The 21520-nt window shown below is 39.7% G+C and overlaps 1 protein-coding gene and 1 long non-coding RNA gene across 10 annotated transcripts in view; one reads left to right on the plus strand and one right to left on the minus strand.

Annotated features, from left to right (window-relative positions):
• PEX5L (peroxisomal biogenesis factor 5 like) overlaps window positions 1-21520 on the minus strand; it is a 252717-nt gene that overhangs the window by 117208 nt on the left and 113989 nt on the right. For 2 of the 9 annotated variants that reach the window (XM_064366831.1, XM_064366829.1), the window contains exon 3: window positions 1454-1519. The exons of the other annotated variants lie outside the window; for them this stretch is intronic. In XM_064366831.1, the coding sequence (XP_064222901.1) occupies window positions 1454-1519 (66 nt within the window). The remainder of the gene's footprint in view (window positions 1-1453; window positions 1520-21520) is intronic. 9 annotated transcript variants of the gene reach the window in all.
• Window positions 321-21292, plus strand: LOC135270791 (uncharacterized). The gene is made up of 4 exons (XR_010338918.1): window positions 321-362; window positions 978-1031; window positions 2593-2759; window positions 20942-21292. It is a non-coding gene; the product is annotated as an uncharacterized LOC135270791 (long non-coding RNA).

The raw sequence follows: 21520 nt of genomic DNA on the forward strand, positions 1-21520 counted from the left end.
AACCCAATTAGAAAAATGTCATACTATGTAAAAATTAAATAATCATTAAACGCTTCAAAAACAAAAACTTCAATTTTCTTAGGTCTCTTGGTAGAGCCTCCCGGAAGAAAATAATTTTATACTAAGAACACATATGAATAATTGTGTTGTAAATGTACTTGAAATACAAAGGTAGCAGACAGACCTGTCACAGGCAAAGAAACAAAAACGGACATATGGGGTCTAATGCTGGAAAAGGGAATTAAGAGCCGGGGTCCACATTAACTCAGAGCTTAATAAAGCTTGATTGTTCCCATGCAACAAAAAAGGATACAGTTGCATCATTATTTTGTGTTTTCTAAGGGCTTTAAGTGTCTAAGAAGGTAGATTTACTCTAGGGATCAGAACATTGCCCATTTTCTCAGGCACTGACTTTCTAAAATGTAGCCAGAGGCAGCCTTTCTTTATTAAAACAAAGAAAAACTTTTTGTATAGTTAATAGATTTTTAAATGTGTTTTAAATGAATTTGTTTACAAGGGTGAAAGTTTGTTTTGCTTTGACTTTGTAACTAGCACTATTGAATTATAATGTGTTTATTTTCAAGATGGACTATCAAATACTAGAGATTTCATTCAGCAGACATATTAGTAGTAATTTTCATATATGTATGTGTTCTGTAAAGTTTATATGGCCACAATTCATAGAATAACTGACTTCTGGAAGAATAAAGGAAAACTTGATTCATTGCATAACAAATTGAGGTGCGTAATGATTCCAGGTTTCTTCTTTAATGAAGCAATGTGAACTTCCTAAAATGGAGATGCAAACAATTCTGAATTCTGGGAAAATATTTATTATGGCATTATTAACTTGTTTAACATTTTATCAAAATATAAAAATTACTGGGATGAAACATTGCACGCTATAAGCTTAGAACATCTTTATAAGCTACACTCATTTACCGACTAAATATGGTTTATACCAAATATTTTTGCAGCTTACTTTTTTCAAAAGAGCAAAGTCATTTGTGAAGAATTCTTTCCATGCTTCAGTAAGTTCTAATAATATAGCAATAAACAAAGTGGCATGCTTATATTTCAATTCCTATGATATTTAAAATAACAAATCTCATGTTACAAGGTATAATTTTATTTAAGAAAATAATAATTTAGATTCTTTTCTTGGGCTGAGAAAAAATGTCAATTGATAAGCATCTCAAAAACTTTCAGGTCAATTTTTCTGTACATGATTTATTTGAAATGCTACCAATCCATAAACTACATAGAGATTTTTTACATGTGCAACTATAAGAGCTAGAATTAGCAAGGGACATGCCATTTCACTAAAACAAAAACAAAAACAAAACAAAAATCAGTCCTTTCATGCTGAACTCTAGAACAAAGCAGTGGTCAGCTGGAAAGGATGTACAATAAATACATGCGGTGCTTTGTATTTCTTGCAGAAAAAACCCACCAAAGCCAGGGTCAGGTCACTTTTTTGAAGACAGTGCCACTTTTTCTTCAAGGTTACACCTACTACCTGAAAAGAGTCACGACACACCCATGTTAGTGCCTGCCAGCAATGTTTTTCTTCACAGCCTTTTGGCTCTTGAGATAACACCCCATAAGCCTCAGTGTCTTACAAGTGCGGTACAGTCTGAGGACAGACGGGAAGATGTGCCACAATGACATCTCCATGGTACCAGACACAGTGTCTAAAACCACCGCTACATCAAGCGAATACTCTCATGTGTCAATGCAAGATTTCCCCAAACCAAACGCCTCCTCCACCTGGTATGGTAAAATCAAGCTGTGTTATTTCTGGCTTGTCTACGTATCCTGTGGGATAATGCTTCCAGAAATCAGAAGCTGACTGATAATTGGCTTGGCAATTCATGAAACTTTACAAATTTGCTCATCAGCAGCTCTGCAGGGCTGATGGCAACATACCTGTGCAAATTTCTTTCTTTTTTGAAGGCAGTAGCTTAAAACATTGTGAGATACATATGTAACTGTTCAGACTTCAAGCTCAATTTTCAAAATAGAACCACACCAAGGGTCAGTTTTCATCTATTATGTGAGACAACATGAAGACAGCAAAAACAAAACATACACTGAATATGCATTCAAGCATATAAGCAGTTTATAAACATTCGATAACATTAAGTCTATATGCTTCTATGCCAGTCAGCAACAATGGAAAAGAATAGGGATATTTTAGAAGTTGATTATCATATTGTGGCATCCTCCAGCAATGATTTCAGCCTATTTCTTTTCAAGTAATATTTCAAAATCACTTTTTCCCACTTCCTTGTTTAATTTCTTGAAATATTTTTGACTGGAAAAACAGTATCAGCATTAAGGGGAAACATTTTTCTCGAGGCTTTCCTGTGGAAAATTATTTCATATTTTTATTTCTTCTGTCATTTGTTTCTTCACTTAGGAACCAGAATGACAGCTTTCTTAACAAGTAATAATTGTAGAGAATAACCTCTTTATTAAGTTCGATTATAAGAGCAGGCACAAATGAACAAAACGCAGGGCATCTAGCAGTGCCGTTCATGTTTATTAAGAAATTAATCATGGCTCGCTTCTTTCCTTTTTAAAATAGAGAACATAAGAAACAGCATACACAATACGGGACATCACAGGGCCCTCTCCGGCTGGACACCAGGCTGTGGAGCCACCGGCTGTCTTCAGATGAGAACTCAGGTGTTGGGCCCGTGTCACAGGGAAGGGGCTGAACTATTTCAAGAAGCCACCACATGCGGGGCACTCTGGCAAATGTTTGACAATTTCATTCGTCTGATCTCATGATAACTCTGTGGGGCAGATATTATCTTCTGTATAGTGGAGGGCACTGAAGCCCAGAGACGGTGTGATGTGGCCACAGCTTCAAAGCCATTCTGTGGCTGAGCCAGGACGGGGACCAGCCCGGCTTTCCAGGCTGTCCTGCTCCGTCTCTACCACACCAGTGTCTGTGCATGTGGCCTGGGGAGGCTGCAGGCCTCAACCACCTGGGCTCATGTCGGTGGTTCATGATCTCGCTGAAATTTGGGGCAGCAGCCACTTCTCACTATCATCACACAGACTGGCTCTAATCCTCTGAGAGATTCCTTCTTTCTCTGGTCTGGAACGGTCAGTAACTGCACTCACAAGCACATTTCTAACAAAATGCATTCGCTGCTTTCATCTTCACAGAAAAGTAACCTAAGTATTTCATATATGCACAAACTTCTTTGTTATTCTGTAGATCTTAGTAGATTTCTAAGCTTTAGCACCTCTCTAATTCTTATTAAATGCTAACTAAATGCCATTAAATGCCACCTTTACTAAGACTTTCCTGAGATCCGTTGTGGTGCATAAAATACTTAAAGTATGCAATTCCAGTTACATAGGCCAATGGTAAGCAATTTTCTAGTTGCAGATTCTATTACTGCTATCATGGAATTTGTAATTTAAAAATTATTTTCATTATTTTTAAACTATCGACAATTATCCAGAGTTTCTCTATCAGAGATACTAAACAGAAGAAATTGAGATACGTTAGATTAGGGGAAAGTAAAACACTATAATGCCAGACATCTCTGCCAATGCAAAATCATCTGACATACGAATTTTTAAAATAGCCTTCCTTTTATTCTGATTATAAAAATTAACATACTAGTGCCAAAAATTGATAAAAAAAAAAAAGAGCTAAGAAAATAAAAGTAACAATGTTAATATTTTCATGAATTTAAAAAAAAATTTATTTTATAATACCAGCAATTAATTTTTTAGGTTGAATGTTTTAAGGATAGACCTACTACTATAAAGTCTACAAGTATGAATATATTGAATATATTTCTTTATATATACATACATGTAAACAAACTCCTGGTATCTATATATTTTTGTTTGTTTGTTTGCTTTTAAGCAGTGTCTCGCTCTGTCACCCAGGCTGGAGTACAGTGGTGTGATCTTGGTTCACTGCAGCCTCAACCTCCTGGGCTCAAGTGATGCTCCCACCTCAGCCTCCTAAGTAGCTGAGACTACAGGTGTGTGCCACCACACTCTGCTAATTAAAACTATTTTTTTTTTTTAAAGAAATGGAGACTCACTATGTTTCCTAGGCTGGTCTCAAACTCCTGGGCTCAAGCAGTCTTCCTTTCCACCGTAGCCTCCCACAGTTTTGGGATTACAGGTGTGAGTCACTGTACCTGGCACAGTTGTTAGTTTTGCATATGCTAAAAAATTCTGGACCCTGGATGATTAGCACCTGCAAAAAACTGCCCAGCAAAAGTGTAATTTTGATGGCTGCTCTTGTCTCTCATGCACAGAAGCAGGATAACCTACCTGCTTTCCCTTGGTGAGCTAAATGTCAGAGTAAGTGTCAATTGTCATACTCTCTTCAAACTCCCGACACAGGAAAGGTCAGGCCCATATTTCACACTGTCCTTTCCCAGTAAGGTGTGCTCCTGTAGAATTCCTCCAGCACAGATTAGGGTTCAGGCCATCTTGGTTCTATCTTAACTATTTCCTTCCCAACAGAATGTTTTGTAAGTTTTAAAAGCGGTACCAATAGCTAAATCTTGACATACCGGTCAATCCTTGTTTCTAAACATTCAAAGAAGCACGGATCTAGGTGTAAACCATTGGGAAGCATGGACAGAATGTGCTTTTCTTAAATACAGATTCACCTGTGGAATTTACAGTCCACGATGAATTCACCATTGGTTCAGTGATCTGTTTGCAGCTGGAAAACGTGATTTACAATTCCTTCCTAAGGGTAGTCAAGTTGCAGCGAAGAAACTGGTGTCTATCTATTTAAAATAATGACCCAGGACATTGAAAAGAAAGACTTCCGACTGACCCTGTATTTCCCTCTTACTGTCTCTTTTTCCTCCAGCATTGTTTCCTCCATGAAACAGGTGCACATTTCTTCAGCCCTCATCTTCTGTGGGGAGTCTTCCGGGATAATGAGGAGTTACACTAGTTACATTCTGTTATGTAACTCCTGTACCTTCTGTTTATGTTATGTGTTAACTGGCACTATTTGTTTTACTGAGAATGTGATCAGGTGGGGGAATGTGACGGGGTGGGGAAGGGGCAGGTGGGAGAACAGCGTGGACACCCATCTCCACGGTCTTTGACTCTAAACCTCCACTTATGAACGTTACTGGGCCCCACGCCCACCAGATACATACTCACTTTCCTTGGTCTGAATGATTGGAGCATCGTGAGATTATGACTTTCATGGGCCCTACGCACTTTTGGCTTAATATTTCCTTAAAAAATCATATTCTAGTGCTACATTGGTATAAAGACAAAAATAATCCAGACTGTATCTATTACTGCACATTAATTGTTACAAAATAGTCCATTTTGGGGGGGGGTTCTGATTTTAAGAGAGAGTGAAGTTAAATCATTTTCATGGGTCCTTAAAAGCATTGTGGGCCCTATGCACTATGTCCACTCTGCCAAGTGGGTAAACTGGCCCTTCCCCTTCTGAGGGGGGCGCGTCTCCTCAACAGTCAGTGTGCCGACCCGACGGCTGCCGTGCTGTCCCTGGTGTGACCGTCCTGGCTGCCTCGGGTGATCGATGCTGCTTCCACATTCTGCATGCCCATGATGGCTGTTCCCACCCTAGCAGCCCCTGGCTACTGCGGCTGGTCTCACTGTTTTTGTTAAGGGAGTTTTCCTAACAGTACTCACAAGCCTTTGAAAAAAGATGTTTTAAAGTGACGAACAATAATCGCATGTGCTCAAACAAGCAGCTTTCATCTTGTCGTTCTTAAAACAGGCTCTCTAAAAGCCTGGAGCATCTAGACCCGAGGCAGAAAGCACCGGCAAGTAATATCCATGGTTACTCTTAAGATGTAACCTCTCCACCAGAAAACAGGCCTCAGCCTGCCTCAGAGGGGACTCCTGACCATCCAGGAGCACTTCTGGGGAAACTGAGTCAATCTATGTCCTTTTTTGTTGTTAAAAATTTAGTCTATTAAGTCTTTAATAACCAGAGTCACTGATTGGCTCCAAAATAATTCCTGCCATTTTTTTTTCCTGATTATGCAGTTGGTCACTTGAGGAACAGACCTGTCCAATACCCAAAATTTCTGAGTTGTGCCTGTAGGCTAAGCTCCTCCTTGGGACCTTGTTATTATCTTGTATTTTGTAAACAATGCCTTGGCTGTGTCTCACTAATAAAACTGGCTGGTGAGAGCAAAGACTGTGGGAATATCTTTTGAACTAGTTCTGCCTTGCTGGGTATCATTCTCTGCGGGCTCACAAACACTCAAGTGCACTCAACAAATATATGTCCTGGATATCAAATTATTTCATCCTGAAATCATATACAGCATATGGCCAACTTTTACAGAAGGCGATTTTGAATTAGATGAAAAGTTTTAATTAGACTTTTAAGGAAATAAAATAGTTTCAAGCACCTAAATAAAAATTCATTACAAGTAATAAGATGTTGCCAGGTAAAGATGCTTACAACTTGCCCTGAAGGACAGAGGAGGCTTTATTTTTAATTAGTAAGATCCATTTGTCCACAAATAATTTTCCATTTGTTTGTTCTTTTGAGAAGATTAAACATTCCCTGATCTCACTCTTACCATGTCCCAGGGTTTGTTTATCCTCTTTGTTTTGCAAGCAACTTACCACAACAGTCAAGGTAATAACACTTGATCTTCATTCATCTATAGCTGGCTTTGAATTAGTAAAGTTTTGCTATCAGGTTTCCTCTGATGAATGTGTCTCTAAGTTACTAGAGATTATTTTATCCTAAGGATGAGCTTCTCTACTATACACCTGCAAGCAACTTTTCCGATCTAGAGTGGTCTGCCTTAAAACCATTTTTTTTCTTTTGCCTTTGGCCTTATATTGAGGCTGGCATAAATAATACATATTTCATAATTAATGAGTAAATGTAGAATGATATGTTGTTTTATTTTTTATATGATAAATTCCAAATTTGTTATATTTTGAGAGGCCTTTGAAGATTGTGTGAAATACGTCACAAAAAATGTAATACCAATTAAAGGGTTACTGAGATTATTTTTCAAGTCCTTGTCAAATATCTCAGATCATTTGCAAACAGGCACTTTCTCAGTGTTATTTTTAAGAAAAGGAAAATGACTAAAATACAAAGATATAAAAATTACTTTTTCTAAAAATTCTGCCCTGCTCCCCAAATATAAGAACTCTAGACTGTTTGTATCTTACTTGCACAAATGGATGGACACCTTAACATTCAAGAGAAAGTAAAGCATGAAAATCATTCATCATCAAATAGGTCGTTGCTTAGACTATGCTGAAGCAATGGCATTTTGGGCATAGAGGGAGGTGAGATACAGCCTCGTTTGGGAAGGAAGCAGGGAAGCAGGTCTTGAGGCCTGGTTTCTCAGTACATTTTATGACTGGGAAGTATTCCAAAGTAAATAAAACAAGAATCCCTGCAGGTAAATACGGGGTCAAGACAATGAAAATGTTCCCTTGGATTCATCACCTCTGGAATTCTTTTACTTGTCAGGGATTAGATGTATTTCCCCAACTTCCTGCCTCTAGTAAATATACATACCAAATTAAGAAAAAATAGAAAACAAGTCACAAGGAAGAATTTTATCCTCTTACCAAATTGGAGGCCACTAAATGTTGAAGGTCATGATTTTGGAGCAAGGAGATCACATTCTCCTTTTTCCCTTTGTTTTCTTTTGTGAGATGGAGTCTCACTCTGTTGCCCAGGCTGAAGTGCAGTGGTGCAATCATAGCTCACTGTTAACTTGAACTCTTGGACTCAAGTGATCCTCCTGCCTCAGCCTCCTGAGTAGCTAGGACTACAGGTGTGCACCAGTGTCTGGCTAATTTCTAAGTATTTTTTGTAGAATTGGAGTCTTGCTATGTTGTCCAGGCTGGTCTCAAACTGCTGACCTCAAGCGATCCTCCTGTCTTGTCCTCTCAGTGTGCTGAGACTACAGGCATGAGTCATCAAGTCTGGTCTTCCCTCCTTTTTTTAAAGATAAAAAAACCTGTACATTGAATATATTGTTTTTAAATTATTGAATCTAAGACAGTAAATCTGTCCAGATGTCATAGGGTAGAATTATACCATATCATTTTTATTCCAGAGGAAGGCAGTTAACTAGTGAATTGGAATTCACCCCTTTACGAATGTTTAAGGCATACTCTACTGCGAATTGCTGAGCCAGAATTGTAGCCTTGAAGCCTGACTATTCAGTAGCCTTCTCTGTGGCTTTCCGCATTTTCTGGCAGGTGCAAGTGTTTTTATCAGCTTGTTCTCCAGTCACCAAATGCCCTGGTTTTGTTGATATAACTTAAGAAAACTGCAAAAACTAGGCCAAGTTTACAAGCTACTAGCCAAGAAGGTCTGCAGCTAAGGTACTCCATCTGCCTGACTTCCCTGAAACAGCTCCAAGAGAGAGGCTGAGACTTTGGGAATTCCTAAAGTTGTGGAACCAACTCTGGCACCTCTGCTTATCCACATTTCTCTGGGGGTCACTGGCAACGTGTGGGTTGGCTCTTCATAATGCTGTTAGGTTCCTTAAAAGCAGATGAACAACAGTCTCTCACCTTATGGAGAAGAGTTAGGAAAAATATAGAAAGACCCTGAAGCTGCAAGCCACGGTCAGCATGTAGCTGGGTGTGGTCAAGGTGATTACCAGCTAATGGAGCCAGTGGGGCCTATGTGGTCAGAGGAGGAGAAAGTAGGAAGGCCACATGGCATGTTGGCACCAATGCCCAGACTGGAGTCAGAAGAGAGGAGTTTCAATTCCAGTTCTGGCTTTTATAAACTCTTCTCTCTAAGCTTCTGTTTTACCTTTTGAAAACAGGATAGCATTACTGTCTACTTCATAGATTTTTCAGAATTACATGAAATAGTATACACAGAAGCGCTTTTCACAAAGCCTGGCACAGAGTAGGTGTGAAATACTAACTGACTATGAACTATGACTGCTGAGCTCATAAGCCCTGTTGGCTTAACTGTGTCTATGAGATAGGTGGCAAAGATGCAATCTTGGGCCTGTGTTCATCCATGGGCTATGTGGCGATGGTTCTCCTGGTCTTACTGTTGCAGAGTCTTCTGTCATTTCAATGTACCACAGTTTACACATTTAACTGTTGATGGATATTTGGGTTCTTTGGGCGATTACAAGAGAACACTGTGATGAACTTGAATTTAGAAGCCACAAGGGACATAAGAGGACCAAACAAAGGAAACTGAAAAATAGATGTGAAAAGAATCGAGAGACTTAAATATCAGCAATAGAAGCAGCAAACAGTGAATGTATGGAGAAAATGTCTTATCCGTGAGCAAATTAAGAGGAAGTCTGAGTCTCTGTAGCCAATAAGCAAAGACAAATGTTGAGATGACTTAAATTAAAAGAGAGTAACAGGGTACGGAGATCAAGGATCAGAAGCAAGACCAGGATGCTGAACCTAGCCACCAGCAGTAATAACAAACCAGTGTCTAATGATTTGGGATTAATAACTTATGAACTGAGTTGTGTACTCGCAAAATCATATGTTTTCTTCTCATAGATACTAAGTGCTTAAGACTGTGGCTGTGTCTGGAAACAGGGTTGTTAAAGAGGTAATTAAGTTAAAAGGAAGTCATCGGAGTGGGTTCTATTCCAGTATGACTGGCATTCTTATAAGAAAAGGAAATCAAGACACAGACATTCACAGAGGGAAGACCATGTGAAGACATGGGGAGAAGACACCCACCAACAGCCAAGGAGAGGCCTTTGAAAACCAACCCTGCTGACACCCTGATCTCAAGCCTCCAGCCTCCAGCCTCCAGCCTCCAGAAATGCGAGCACATAAAATAAAATTTATTGATTAAGCCACCAATCTGTGGTACTTTGTTATGAAAGCCCTAGTAAGCTAATATAGCCATAGAACAACCACCAATGAATGACAGCAAAGTGGTCTTACTCTTACATCTCTGTTTAGAAAAATCTAAAAAGAATTCACTAACAATGTTACTTTAAGCCTTTCAGCTAATCCCTCTTGTGGTTTCTAGTCTGTTCAAAAGGACTTCATAGGTATTGAAAATGAGGAATGTGGAACCCTTGGCCACCTACAACACGCCATGACCTAATTGTCAGGGAGAGTTGCCCAAGATCAATTTAAAAGAAGATTGTGCCTTGAGTGGCAGTCAGTGCCAGTGGAGCTGTGCTCTCTCTCACTAAACGGAGGTTTTAGTCACATGACCTCAGATTATAGTTTGGAACTGCTTGGAAACAATTTTCTTGTGAAAACGCAAATTTCTTTTGATTTCTAAATGTAAATGCTCCAAGGAAGTTGTTTCCAACTAAAAGTTTATTCAATTTATACACTTAGAAGCTTCATTAGTTAATGTAGACATTGGCCGAAAGATAGAGCTCACATGCATGTAAACACAGAACAAATTTAAGAAAAGAACACTTGGAGAATAATCATGTACCACTGATAGCCTTTAAATTTTATTTGAAGAAAGCGCTTGCTAATATCTCTGCAGCGTATTTTGGGGTAGGGCTTACACCTGGTCTCTGCTGTCAGACACAGCCTGGCCTGTTTCAACTTTTATATGAAGACACTAGCTTAGATGATATCCATGGGGGACTTTAGGTGAGTTAGAACCCTTGGAGTGCCAGAATGTTTTAATAAAGCCAGTTTCTCTTTTTCTAATCACCGTAAATGTATAATTCACATTTCTATTGGTACGCAGATGATGTACAAATTCATTTTACTTTTCTATCAAACCTTCTGGTTATAATCACAGTACTGATTAGTTTCAAATGTAGAACACCTGTTATAAACATCAACAGATGTATGAAATTTGCTCTTGGAGCTACCATTTAAGTATTAAAAAGAAAAAGAGCCTCTCAATTCTCTTCGCCACCATGCTTACTGACATTCGTGAGGATGAGAGGTGAGGCTGGGAGCAGAATCAGGGAGCCCACTCCAGACAGAAGAACCCCAGTGGTTTCGAGGCCCATGTCTGGCTGTGCTTAGACTCAAGTCCCACAATCTATATTCCATATTTCTGTTCTTAGAGGTTTGCTTCAACTGACAAAACAGAAGGGGAGGAAAACAGTTGTCAAGTGCCTGCCTTTTCTCGGGTGTTACGCTATTTGCTCATCAACCACGGGCTCCTGAGGGATGCGTTAGCTCAGTGGGTGTGGCCACATGGCTTTCCAGATGTGTGCTTGCTGAGGGAAGGCGGGATTTCTGTTGATAGACTGTGGGACCTGGCATTAGAAAACAAGGAGTATGAGACTCAGACACAACAGTGCTCTCTTGTGTTATCTTGGGCAGAGATCTTATTTTACTCTAAGTTGGAGAGTGCCAATGGTACTAATAACTGCCTCACTGACATGGCAGGGTTTTTTGAGGATCAAGTAGGTAATATAGGTAAAAATGAGCATTCAATATGCTCGAATAATGTTATAAATCAGCAAAACACTATCAGCTGAGTAAATTGTTTTCTGTGTGTATTCGGGAGGTCATAGAATCTGAAAGGACTATTTATAATTTGAAATAATAACTTAATAATGCTATACTATAATCAAAAAGTTAATGGACTTCTCCTCACAACAGAAACCCAAAGCAAGGCTCGATCTGGCCGATTATAGCTGTAGCTGCGAAACTCCAACATACCATAAGAGTGCTAACGAATTCACAGAACTGACAAATAGAGAACCATGTTAGGAAATCTATCTGACCACAGTTATATAATCACAATAAAAAAGATGACTTTCGGCTTTCAAAGTCTAAGAAAGGATTCAAAATAGAAGACTTTAAGACTGTTGGAATATTTCAGGCAATTTCAAAAGTATATATTTCTATTAATTAGTACACTGGCTTGTCTGATGAATTATAAACAGGCATCACATATCTTGTTTCCAATTTGGAAAGACTGGAACATTTTGGTGGGCCATTTAGTTCCTAAAGGTATTGGACCGTTTCTATTCTTTGTACATGATTGCCTGCATCTCTGTATTCCCCGTATAGGAATACTGGAAATACGACCGCACTCTGTGTCTCAATCCATTATTAATAGACAGAAGAGTAATTTGATAATATTGGTTTCAAGTTGCTTACAAAGTTTTCCTCAATCTGCTACAAATGGGCTCCCCGCTAACCCCTGCGTTTTCTTCTTTCTCACTCTCAGATACATATCAAAAGAGACTAAATTAACATTTAAAAATGATTTGGCCTAAACTCAGTTCAATCTGCCAAACAATGCACTGTGGCCTTTTAGGTCCAAAGATAAGAGCAACTACATGACACTGGTATTTTATGAGCCAGGTTGAAATTGATACTGATTCTAGGTAGGTGTTATATATACAAAAAATTAATCCTTTAAGATCCTAGTTATTCCCATATAAATATATGCCATTTATTTAAATTAAACTTTTAAAAGGTTCTGAGAAAGTAGAAGAGGTTTTAGGTCCTCTGCAGAAGCTCTTCCTATAAACACTGAATTGAAGAAAGCTCAAAATGGTTTCAGCCTATTAAAATTTAGGTTTAAAATTTAGAATTGCTCTAATCTCCACTCCCCCATTAATCATATCACAGTATTTCCTTTCAGTCACATGTAACCTGTTCAACTACCATAAGACAAAAAACCTGATTGACTAGCATTCTCAATTACTTTTTCCAAAAAATTTCCTGTCTAGAAAAAAAAAAACGCCAAGCAAACCTGCTCATTTAAAGGATTCTAAAGATTCCAAGTTATGGGCCACAGTCAATATATATTCAGCCCCAACTCTGACAACTTCAACTAAGGGGCCGTCCGTCAAGGAAAGATGAGTGGGTAACAGCTCTCAGGCCTGTAACATCCTCATCCTTCAAAGAAAAAGTTAGGTTTAGTATATCGTACTTAGTGATGTAGAATGAAGTATTCACACGTTACAAAGGCTTGCTACTGAGAAAAAATGCTTTGTTCCCTGTAGTCAGTATTGAGGTGATAAAAAATTTCAGCTAATTAGAATAGCCAAATGTCTTTGAGTGTTCTCATTAATCAAAATCGTATGGTATTTCTTTTGCTAGACTTCAAAACACAGAGACTTGCTTTTAATTTCTTATACTTAATGGCTGATTTTCTCAAATGTTGCACCAAGGTCACAGAAGGAAGTTATTTGAAAGGCTTACTTCCTTGCCTTTTTCCTTAGGCCATCGCAGTTACTTTAGGTATAACTTATAAATGTCTATGGATAATTTATTCAATGGTATAAAAACACAGACTCATTTTCCAGTTTTGTTTCCATTTATAATAAACTTCTTTAAAGATCTCATTGCAAATTATTTTAAGAGATTTTAAGTTTCAGTAAAAACTTAACCTAATCTGTTGTAGGGCTTTTAATATTTAAGTCATTTTAGACTTAAATATTTAGAAATTTAGATTTAGAAATTACAGCCATGTTTTTTCTTTTTTCTCAAGAACTTAAAACAATTTGCTCATTAGGCTTAGAATTTGATCTTTGAAAAGTGAAAATAAAGATGTTGGCATTTTCCTCATTAAAAGTTGCTTATTTTCTTAGACAATATTTAATTGGAAACAGAAATGTATTTCTTGCATTTGGATATTTTAATATATAGTTTCTTTTTGCTACAAGAATAAAACAAAAACTATGTCACAATAAACAAAGAAAGTGACAGACAGTTTTTGCAAGAACTTAACTTGGATTCTTATATTACAGAATTCATCGTCCAGACAGGTCTCTTTTAATTAGTACCACAGAATTTTACTTACTTATTTCTTTCAACTTAGAATCTGTGAATGTTGATGATTTTATTTTCAAGTTACATCATGTTAACATTTTTATCTCTTTCTCGTTTTCCCAAAATGAGCGATGAAATTACATGCTTTAGAACTTTCGGCACCTCAGAGTCTCAGGCAGATATATTACCTATCATTCTCTATGTATGATATTTGTTACTGTACCGGTGAGAGCAAGGACTGATAAAAATGTACCAACTGGGTCTTTTCTCTGATGAACAGAGACTGGTGTTTTAGATAGCAGGCATCTCCTTAAGCACAAACATGGCTCTTCGAGTGTCAGTCTTATTACAGAGTACCAAAGTTCCACAGAGGAGAGTCCAAAGTGTAAGACCTGCCTGGCGTCATGGAGTGTCCTTGAGGAAAGGGACTCCTGGAACCCTTTTTCCTGTTTGATGCGGAGGCCCTTCTTCCAGTACTTCCTCCCCTCAGCACTACACCCAGCAGCTCTACTGTGCTACTCACCATTACACATTGAGTCCAGGTTACTGTAGGGTCCAAGTTACTGAGCTCTGTCTCTGCAGAGGTTGCTTCCTTCACTTGGAATGCCCTTCTTGTCATGTTTGCCTGGTGAATTCCATGTATTCTTCCAGAGTCAGCTCAATCACTACCTTTTTTTTTGGATAGAGTCTCATTCTGTCGCCTAGGCTGGAGTGCAGTGGCGCAATCTCACAATCTCTGCCTTCTGGGTTTAAGCAATTCTCCTGCCTCAGCATCCCAAGTAGCTGCGACTACAAGCACCTGCCACCATGCCCAGCTATTTTTTTTTTTTTTTTTTTTTTTTTTGTATCTTTAGTAGAAACGGGGTTTCACCATGTTGGTCAGGCTGGTCTTGAACTCCTGACCTCAGGTGATCCACCCACCTCGGCCTCCCAAAGTGCTGGGATTACAGGAGTGAGCCACTGTGCCTGACCGTTTTTTTTTTTTTTTTTTTTTTTTTAATTGAAGCCTACACTGTGATTTCCTTTAAGTTGGATACTAGGTCTCATTCTGTTTTGTGTTGCCACTAACAGTCATGTGGGCACAAAAGTGTTAAATGAAGGCTTGTTGGATGAATGAAGGCATGAATGGACTGATAGGTGATATATCTGCCTAAGACTCTTTGAGGTTTCTTCCAAAGCCACATTACAGAAGGATACAACCATCTCCTTCCCAAACCTCTCCACCAACATCTGAGGCAAAGATTAGGGATGGTGACGGCTCCTGGCTAATAATTTAATGGAGTTCTCCTCAGTGATAATTTCAAACCTTTTGATCTCTGTAGCTAAAAGAAAGGTTGTTATGAGTTTACGGCTCTGCCATGGGACATTTTTATATTTTCTGCAAATCCCTTGTAGGGATAGTGAAAATTATATTTACTTTAAATTAAGATATAGTAGCAGTTTGGACAGGGAGAAAGGAAAGAAAGAAAATTGGCTAAAAAATCCTCTACATTATCTAATTAAATTAAATAACGTAAATACTTTCTGTGAGATGCAGCCTTTTTGCATGTGACTGAGAAACTGACCTGAGTTTTGCCCTCAGATTGACAAAGTGTAGAACAAGAAGACAAGGAAGTGATGTCTTTGTATGCTTTGCTCAGTGGCATACATGTGAAGCCAAGCACAGCACTTGACACAGAGTAGGTACTCAAATATTTGTTGAATGATTTTTTAAAAATCCACAAGAAACTCTGATAAAGCAGAAGCAGGAGCTCAGAGCCAGAGAAGTTAGTATCCGCAGAATCCACAGAAGTCTTGTGAGGTGGTGCTGGGATGGGAGGTTCTGAATTTTACCGTGCAGCAGTGGTTTGAGTCAGCCTTGTCTGGATCTGAAGATTTAGGGAGACCTAGCTGGCATAGAGAGTACATAAAATAAAAGAGAAGAAACTATAACTTTAATCAAAGATGCCTTAAGGAAGAACTAGTACATTCACGTTCAGTGATATTGAAACCAACACAAATTACCTTAGTGATGAGAGATGTGGAGAAAAGTCACTCAATTTTTGAAGATGACTGGAAAAAGTTGAAAATTGTAGTGATGTATTATGTGAGGACACAGTGACTATGTGTTGTGCCTGGAGGAAGGTAGACAGCATTTTCCAGCTTTCTGAATTAAACAATTTCCTGAACAATATGAGAATAAAGGAGGCATAGGGAATGTGTTTGGAAAGGCCACCCCGGAGAAGACAGCTGTGGGTGAGACGCATTCTTTACTTTGAAGCCTCCAAGAATAAAGCACCTCTTTATTTGGTGTGTGACAGTGAATATTACCATTTCTGCTTCTGAAGAAGCTACTCAGAACCGTACACTTATCTGAAGAAGAGATGGGCATCAGAGCATCCAGTTAATAAAAATAGCTACCAGAATGTATTCGGCATGTTATAGACAGCTTCCAGGTGACTCTCACAAACACCTCTTTGACGTGGATACAATTACACCCTCATTTTACAAAAGAGATACTTGAAGCCCAGAGAGAAAAACTTAAAGACAGCAGCCTAGCAATGAGTTAGTAGGAATGGTGGTAGCAGTAGTAATCATTTGTCGGGCATCTAAAATGAACGAGGTGTCGTGCTAAATGCTTCATATGTATTTTGGTAGTACAGCCATGCATTGCCTTATGACAGGGATACAGTTTGAGACATGTACTATTAAACAATTTCTCTGCTGTGTGGACACCATAGAAAGTGCTTACCAAAACCCAGATGATTCAGCCTCATGCACAGTGAAGCGATATGGTATAACCTATTGCTCTTAAACTCCAAACCTGCAGAGCCCGTTACTGTACTGAATACTGCAGGCAATTATAACACGACGGTAAGCATTTGTGTATCCGAACATACCTAAACATAGAATATGCACAATAAAAATATGATCTAAAAGATACAAAATGGTACACCTATATAGGGTACCTACCATGAATGGAACTTTCGGGACTGGAAGTTGCTCTGGGTGAGTCAACAAGTTTGGAGGCCTGAGATATTACTGTTCACTACTGCAGGCTTCAGAAACACTGTACCCGTAGACTATACTACATTTACACAAAATATTTTTCTTTCCTCAGTAATTAAATTAAGCTTAGCTTACTGTAACTGTTTTGCTTTATACGTTTTTTAATTAACCTCCCCCCAACTTTTTTTTTTTTTGAGACAGGGTCTCACTCTGTCACCGAGGCTGGAGTACAGTGGTGGGATCTCAGCACACTGCAACTTCCACCTCCTGAGTTCAAGTGATTCTCCCGCCTCAGCCTCCTGAGCAGCTAGGATTACAGATGCCTGCCACCACTCCCGGCTAATTTTCATATTTTCAGTAGAGACAGGGTTTCACCATGTTGGTCAGGCTGGTCTCAAACTTCTGACCTCATGTGATCCACCCACCTCGGCCTCCCAAAGCACTGGGATTACAGGCGTAAGCCACCACACCCGGCCTAAAAAAAACTCTTTTTGATCCTTTTGTAATAACACTGAGCTTAAAACACAAACACATTGTACAGCTGTACAAAAATATATATTCTTGGTCTCCTTATTCTAGAAGCTTTTTTCTATTTTTAATTTTTTTCTTTTTAAAATCTTGTTAAAAACTAAGACACAAACACATTCATCAGCCCAGGCGTGCACAGGGTCAGGATCATCAAGACCACTCTCTTCCACCCCGGCAGCTTAAGGGCAACAATATGCATGGATATATCATCTTCTACGATAAAAATGTCTTCTGGAATCCTTCCTGAAGAACCTGCCTGAGGCTGTTTTACAGCGAACTATTTTTTTTTAGTAAATGGAAGAAGCATACTCTAAAATAATGATAAAATGTATGGTTAAGTACATATATAAGCCAGCAACATAGTTGTTTATGATCAAGTTCAAGTACGTAGTGTACATAACTGTGTGTGCTCTATGTGTACAGCTGGCAGCACAGTAGGTTTGCCTTCACCAGCATCACCACAGACAAGTGAGTAATGCACTGAGCTATGACATTAGCACGGCTATGGTGTCACTATGTGATAGGAATTTTTCAGTTCCATTAAAATCTCACAGGACCACTGTCGTATATGTGGCCTGTCTGTCGTTGACTGAAACGTCTTTATGTGGAGCACGACTGTGCCTCAGTCACAGCTCTTTGAGGTATATGCTTTCACTATGAGCATTTTAAAGATGCAGAAGCTGAGACACAGAGGGCTCAACTGGGAAGAACTAGTAAGCGACAGAGAGGGAACCGAGCCCAGGGCCGGCCTCGGGGTCTGTGCTTCCAGCTGCTGTTTCACTGCCTCTAATGAGAGCTGGGATGAGAAGGCAAGTTTGTCTAGACTTGGGCCCAGGTGGTCACATGCCCCTCTCCTAGGGCCAGGTTCCACGCGGTGATGCGTCACCATTTCCACGGTTATCTATTTCCTCCTTGGGCAAAAGCATGCGGATTCCACGTAGCAAAATCTAGATACGTTCATATTTTTATACAGGTCACAACTTTGGTGGGTATGGTAAAACCCAGGATTTGGGGATGGGCACATTTGACCTTCAAATGTACGTTATTTCTTCTAAAAGGCACTGTGATAGCTTTATGTCAAAACAAAATTCTTGAAGACATTGTGGTGCAGTAGCTTTTTAAAGTGTCCCTGGCGTGGTCCATTAGCAAACCTCCCTTTCTACCTCTCTCTGGACCAGGAAACAAAAGCCAAAGCTTAAGTCCCAGTGCTCCCACTTAGAAGGGTGTGACTTTGGGTGCGGTAGCCTGCCGAGCCCCTCTGTTCTCATCTGTTAAAATGGGAATCATGATTCCCATTTCACAGTGTCGGAGGCAAAGTACAGGAAGTTACTATTGTGGGCATCTGAGAATCATTAATTTCTTCTTCCTTTTTTCCTCTTTCTCTCTCATCTCTCCCTTATCTTGGGCAAGGCAGCAAATATGAATTTTCGATGGTGTAAGCACTATGCTACAGTTGGTGTGTGTTTGTGGACACTTCTGAGACACATCCACAGACAGTAGCGAATAAAAGAAAAGGGTTCTTACGGAATGAAAACGTGAGACTTTTTTCAGAGTCCTCAAGTTCTACTCAACTCTCCAGTGTACGTATGTCTCAGGCCCGCTTAAGGACAGCTGTGGATTTGGAAGGCTGGTCCACAGATTCTAGGGCCTCATCAGTACTATCTCATCCTCTGCTCGAGTGGCTTCACAGCTGTACATCCTGGACTGTATACCAGTTACCAGTAAAACAGAAAAGGAAGATCAGGGAAGTAACAAGACACTGCCAAACTCTTCGTGCGGGAGATCAAACATAGTCCTTGAAACACTCCAGCGACGTAGGTTCTAATACTTGCTTTAATAATACTTCAGTTAAAGTGGCAGTGTTGGGATTTGAATCTGGGTTTGCTTAACGTGGAAGCTGGAGATCTTCCCATGACCACAGCGAGCTGCCTCTCTCCAGGTACTTGATAAATACGTATGAGCTAACAGAAATAATTTTTACGCTTGTGAAAACCTTTCCCAGACTTACTCCTTGTCAGGGAGTCGGTCTTGCATTGTGGCAAATGATTACGGGATCTTTCACAGGCACCACTGAGGCACACTTGATGGAACTCCAGCCCCATTCTGCTTAGGAATGCAGGGACAGAGTTTAGTAGAATTTTTTTTTTTTTCTCTTGAGTAATTTGTCTGCAAATAGGTTAGGCTGAGGCTGCCGCTGGGTGAGCAGTCACTGTGCACTGAGCAGGCGGTCATGATCAGGACATACAAGCAGGCACTTCCACACACAACTCTACCTCTGAAGCAAGAAAAGAACCGAAACAAATACAAACAAATAACTGGTTTTTTTTTTTTTTGAGATAGAGTCTCGTGATGTTACCCAGGCTAGAGTGAGGTGGCACGATCTCAGCTCACTGCAACTTCTGTCTCTCATGTTTATGTGATCCTCCTGCCTCAGCCACCGGAGTCTCTAAGACTATAGGTGTGCACCACCATGCTCAGCTAATTTTTGTATTTTTAGTAGAGATGGGGTTTCACCATGTTGGCCAGGCTGGTCTTGAACTCCTGACCTCAAGTGATCTGCCTGCCTCAGACTCCCAAAATGCTGGGATTATAGGCATGAGCCTTTGCGCCCGGTCAACTTTTTAAAGATAGTTAAGTGTTATAAGTGCTTGCCTTTCTTAACTCTCTAGAGAGACACCTGACAAAATGTCCATCAGAAAAGCAACAAGAAGCAGGCGTTCCTTCAGGTTCCCGGCTCTCAAAGTTATTCTCTGTAGGCAAAACCGAATGGCCTGGACAGAGGGAGCCCCACAGCCCTGATCGGAGAGGAACCTTCATTACATCTGTCTGTCATCACTCTTCCCAGCCAGAACCAGTGTGCTCCTCTCCAGGTGCTTCTCCTTTCTTCATCCTTTTCTTTTTTGAGGGAAATGTACACAAATTTCCTTCTTTCCCTTCTCAATTTCTCCTTGATTGAGTTGTGTTGGGCCTTTTATAACATCACATTTGTGTTTACGCCATCCATCCCTCAGCTTTAAGTGAGGATCTGAAACATCTACTTTTGTGATGCAGAGTTTAGATCAGAAGCATTTCAAAAACATGTATTATGTTTTTAAGCGAGAAAAAGGATGGGCATTAACAGAGAACCTGTTTTACAACAGATTAACAGGTATACATTATGTGTTTGATCAATTACAATTGTAACTGATCTAATCGATTAAAACTGTCTAATCAATTACACAATTTTTTGGTTTCCTTAAGATAGGAAGCAAACCAATTGCTCAAGACACAAACAGCTCTTCCAGAAATAAATCTTCCCTCTTGGGACACTGTACCCTCAATGGTGGTACTTGGTATCATAATGAATGAAGTCCTAAAAATATCTTTAAGGGAGGCATGGTAAGAAATGGGATTATTTTAGGACTCTAGTGTGATGCTATTGGCTAATGTGAAAAGACACAGTAAGCCAACAGCATTGCATCAGCCAACAGTATCTCTTTTCACATTAGCCAACAGCATCACACTGGAGCACAACACAGCAGGCAGCATCATGTAAATCAAACAGGTGCTTAAGGAGCACATGGAATGAAGGCTTTTCCTTAAAGAATCAGTCGGTGCAAGTAGTTCTTATCGTTCTGATGTTGACAACTCACATTTGAACTAAATCACAAAGGTATTCTGCTCAATTATCTGCTGGGAGTTCACCTGAAGTTTTTCATGTCTGACCTCTCGATCTTTATGACTATTCTTCCAGTACCTTGTAACCTCCCAAGTATCATCAGGAGAGCTATGAAAGTGAAGAGAGATGTCTGTTTATCTAAGAATCTGCGAGAGATGACTCAGTTAGCATCCTCTCCCGAGCGTACCATGGTAGGAACAGCTACCGTGCCCTCTGGAGCATGACAATGAGAACGCAGACACTGGCTTGTCCCGATGTAGCCTGCAGTCCATCTCGGCCTCTAGGCACTCCTTCGCATTTGCATTCATGTGTGTCCCCACTACTCCAACTCCTGCACCTTTTGGCAGGAAATATCCACACAGCTGGATTGGATGCAGAAGATGTTTTCATTTTTTGCCTCACTAAATTCTAGTCTCTCTCAAGCAATGTGTGTTTTCTTTATATTCCAGCCCAGAAATCATTTAACAGGAAGAAGGCATCTTAGAGCTGTGCTTTGAGAAACGGCTTAGGAACGGGGCAGAAAAGCATATTGCATTCACAGAATTCTCCCTCCTCTCCTCACATCCCCACCCCCAACACATAAGGTATATTCTGTAAAAAGTTCTCTCTGGAGCTCACTAGACTGACTTATAACTGCTGGGATTATGATCTGTT

Source organism: Aotus nancymaae, unplaced genomic scaffold, assembly GCF_030222135.1.
Source record: "Aotus nancymaae isolate 86718 unplaced genomic scaffold, 86718_ANA_hifiasm-v0.15.2.pri h1tg000067l, whole genome shotgun sequence".
Lineage (NCBI taxonomy): Eukaryota > Metazoa > Chordata > Mammalia > Primates > Aotidae > Aotus > Aotus nancymaae.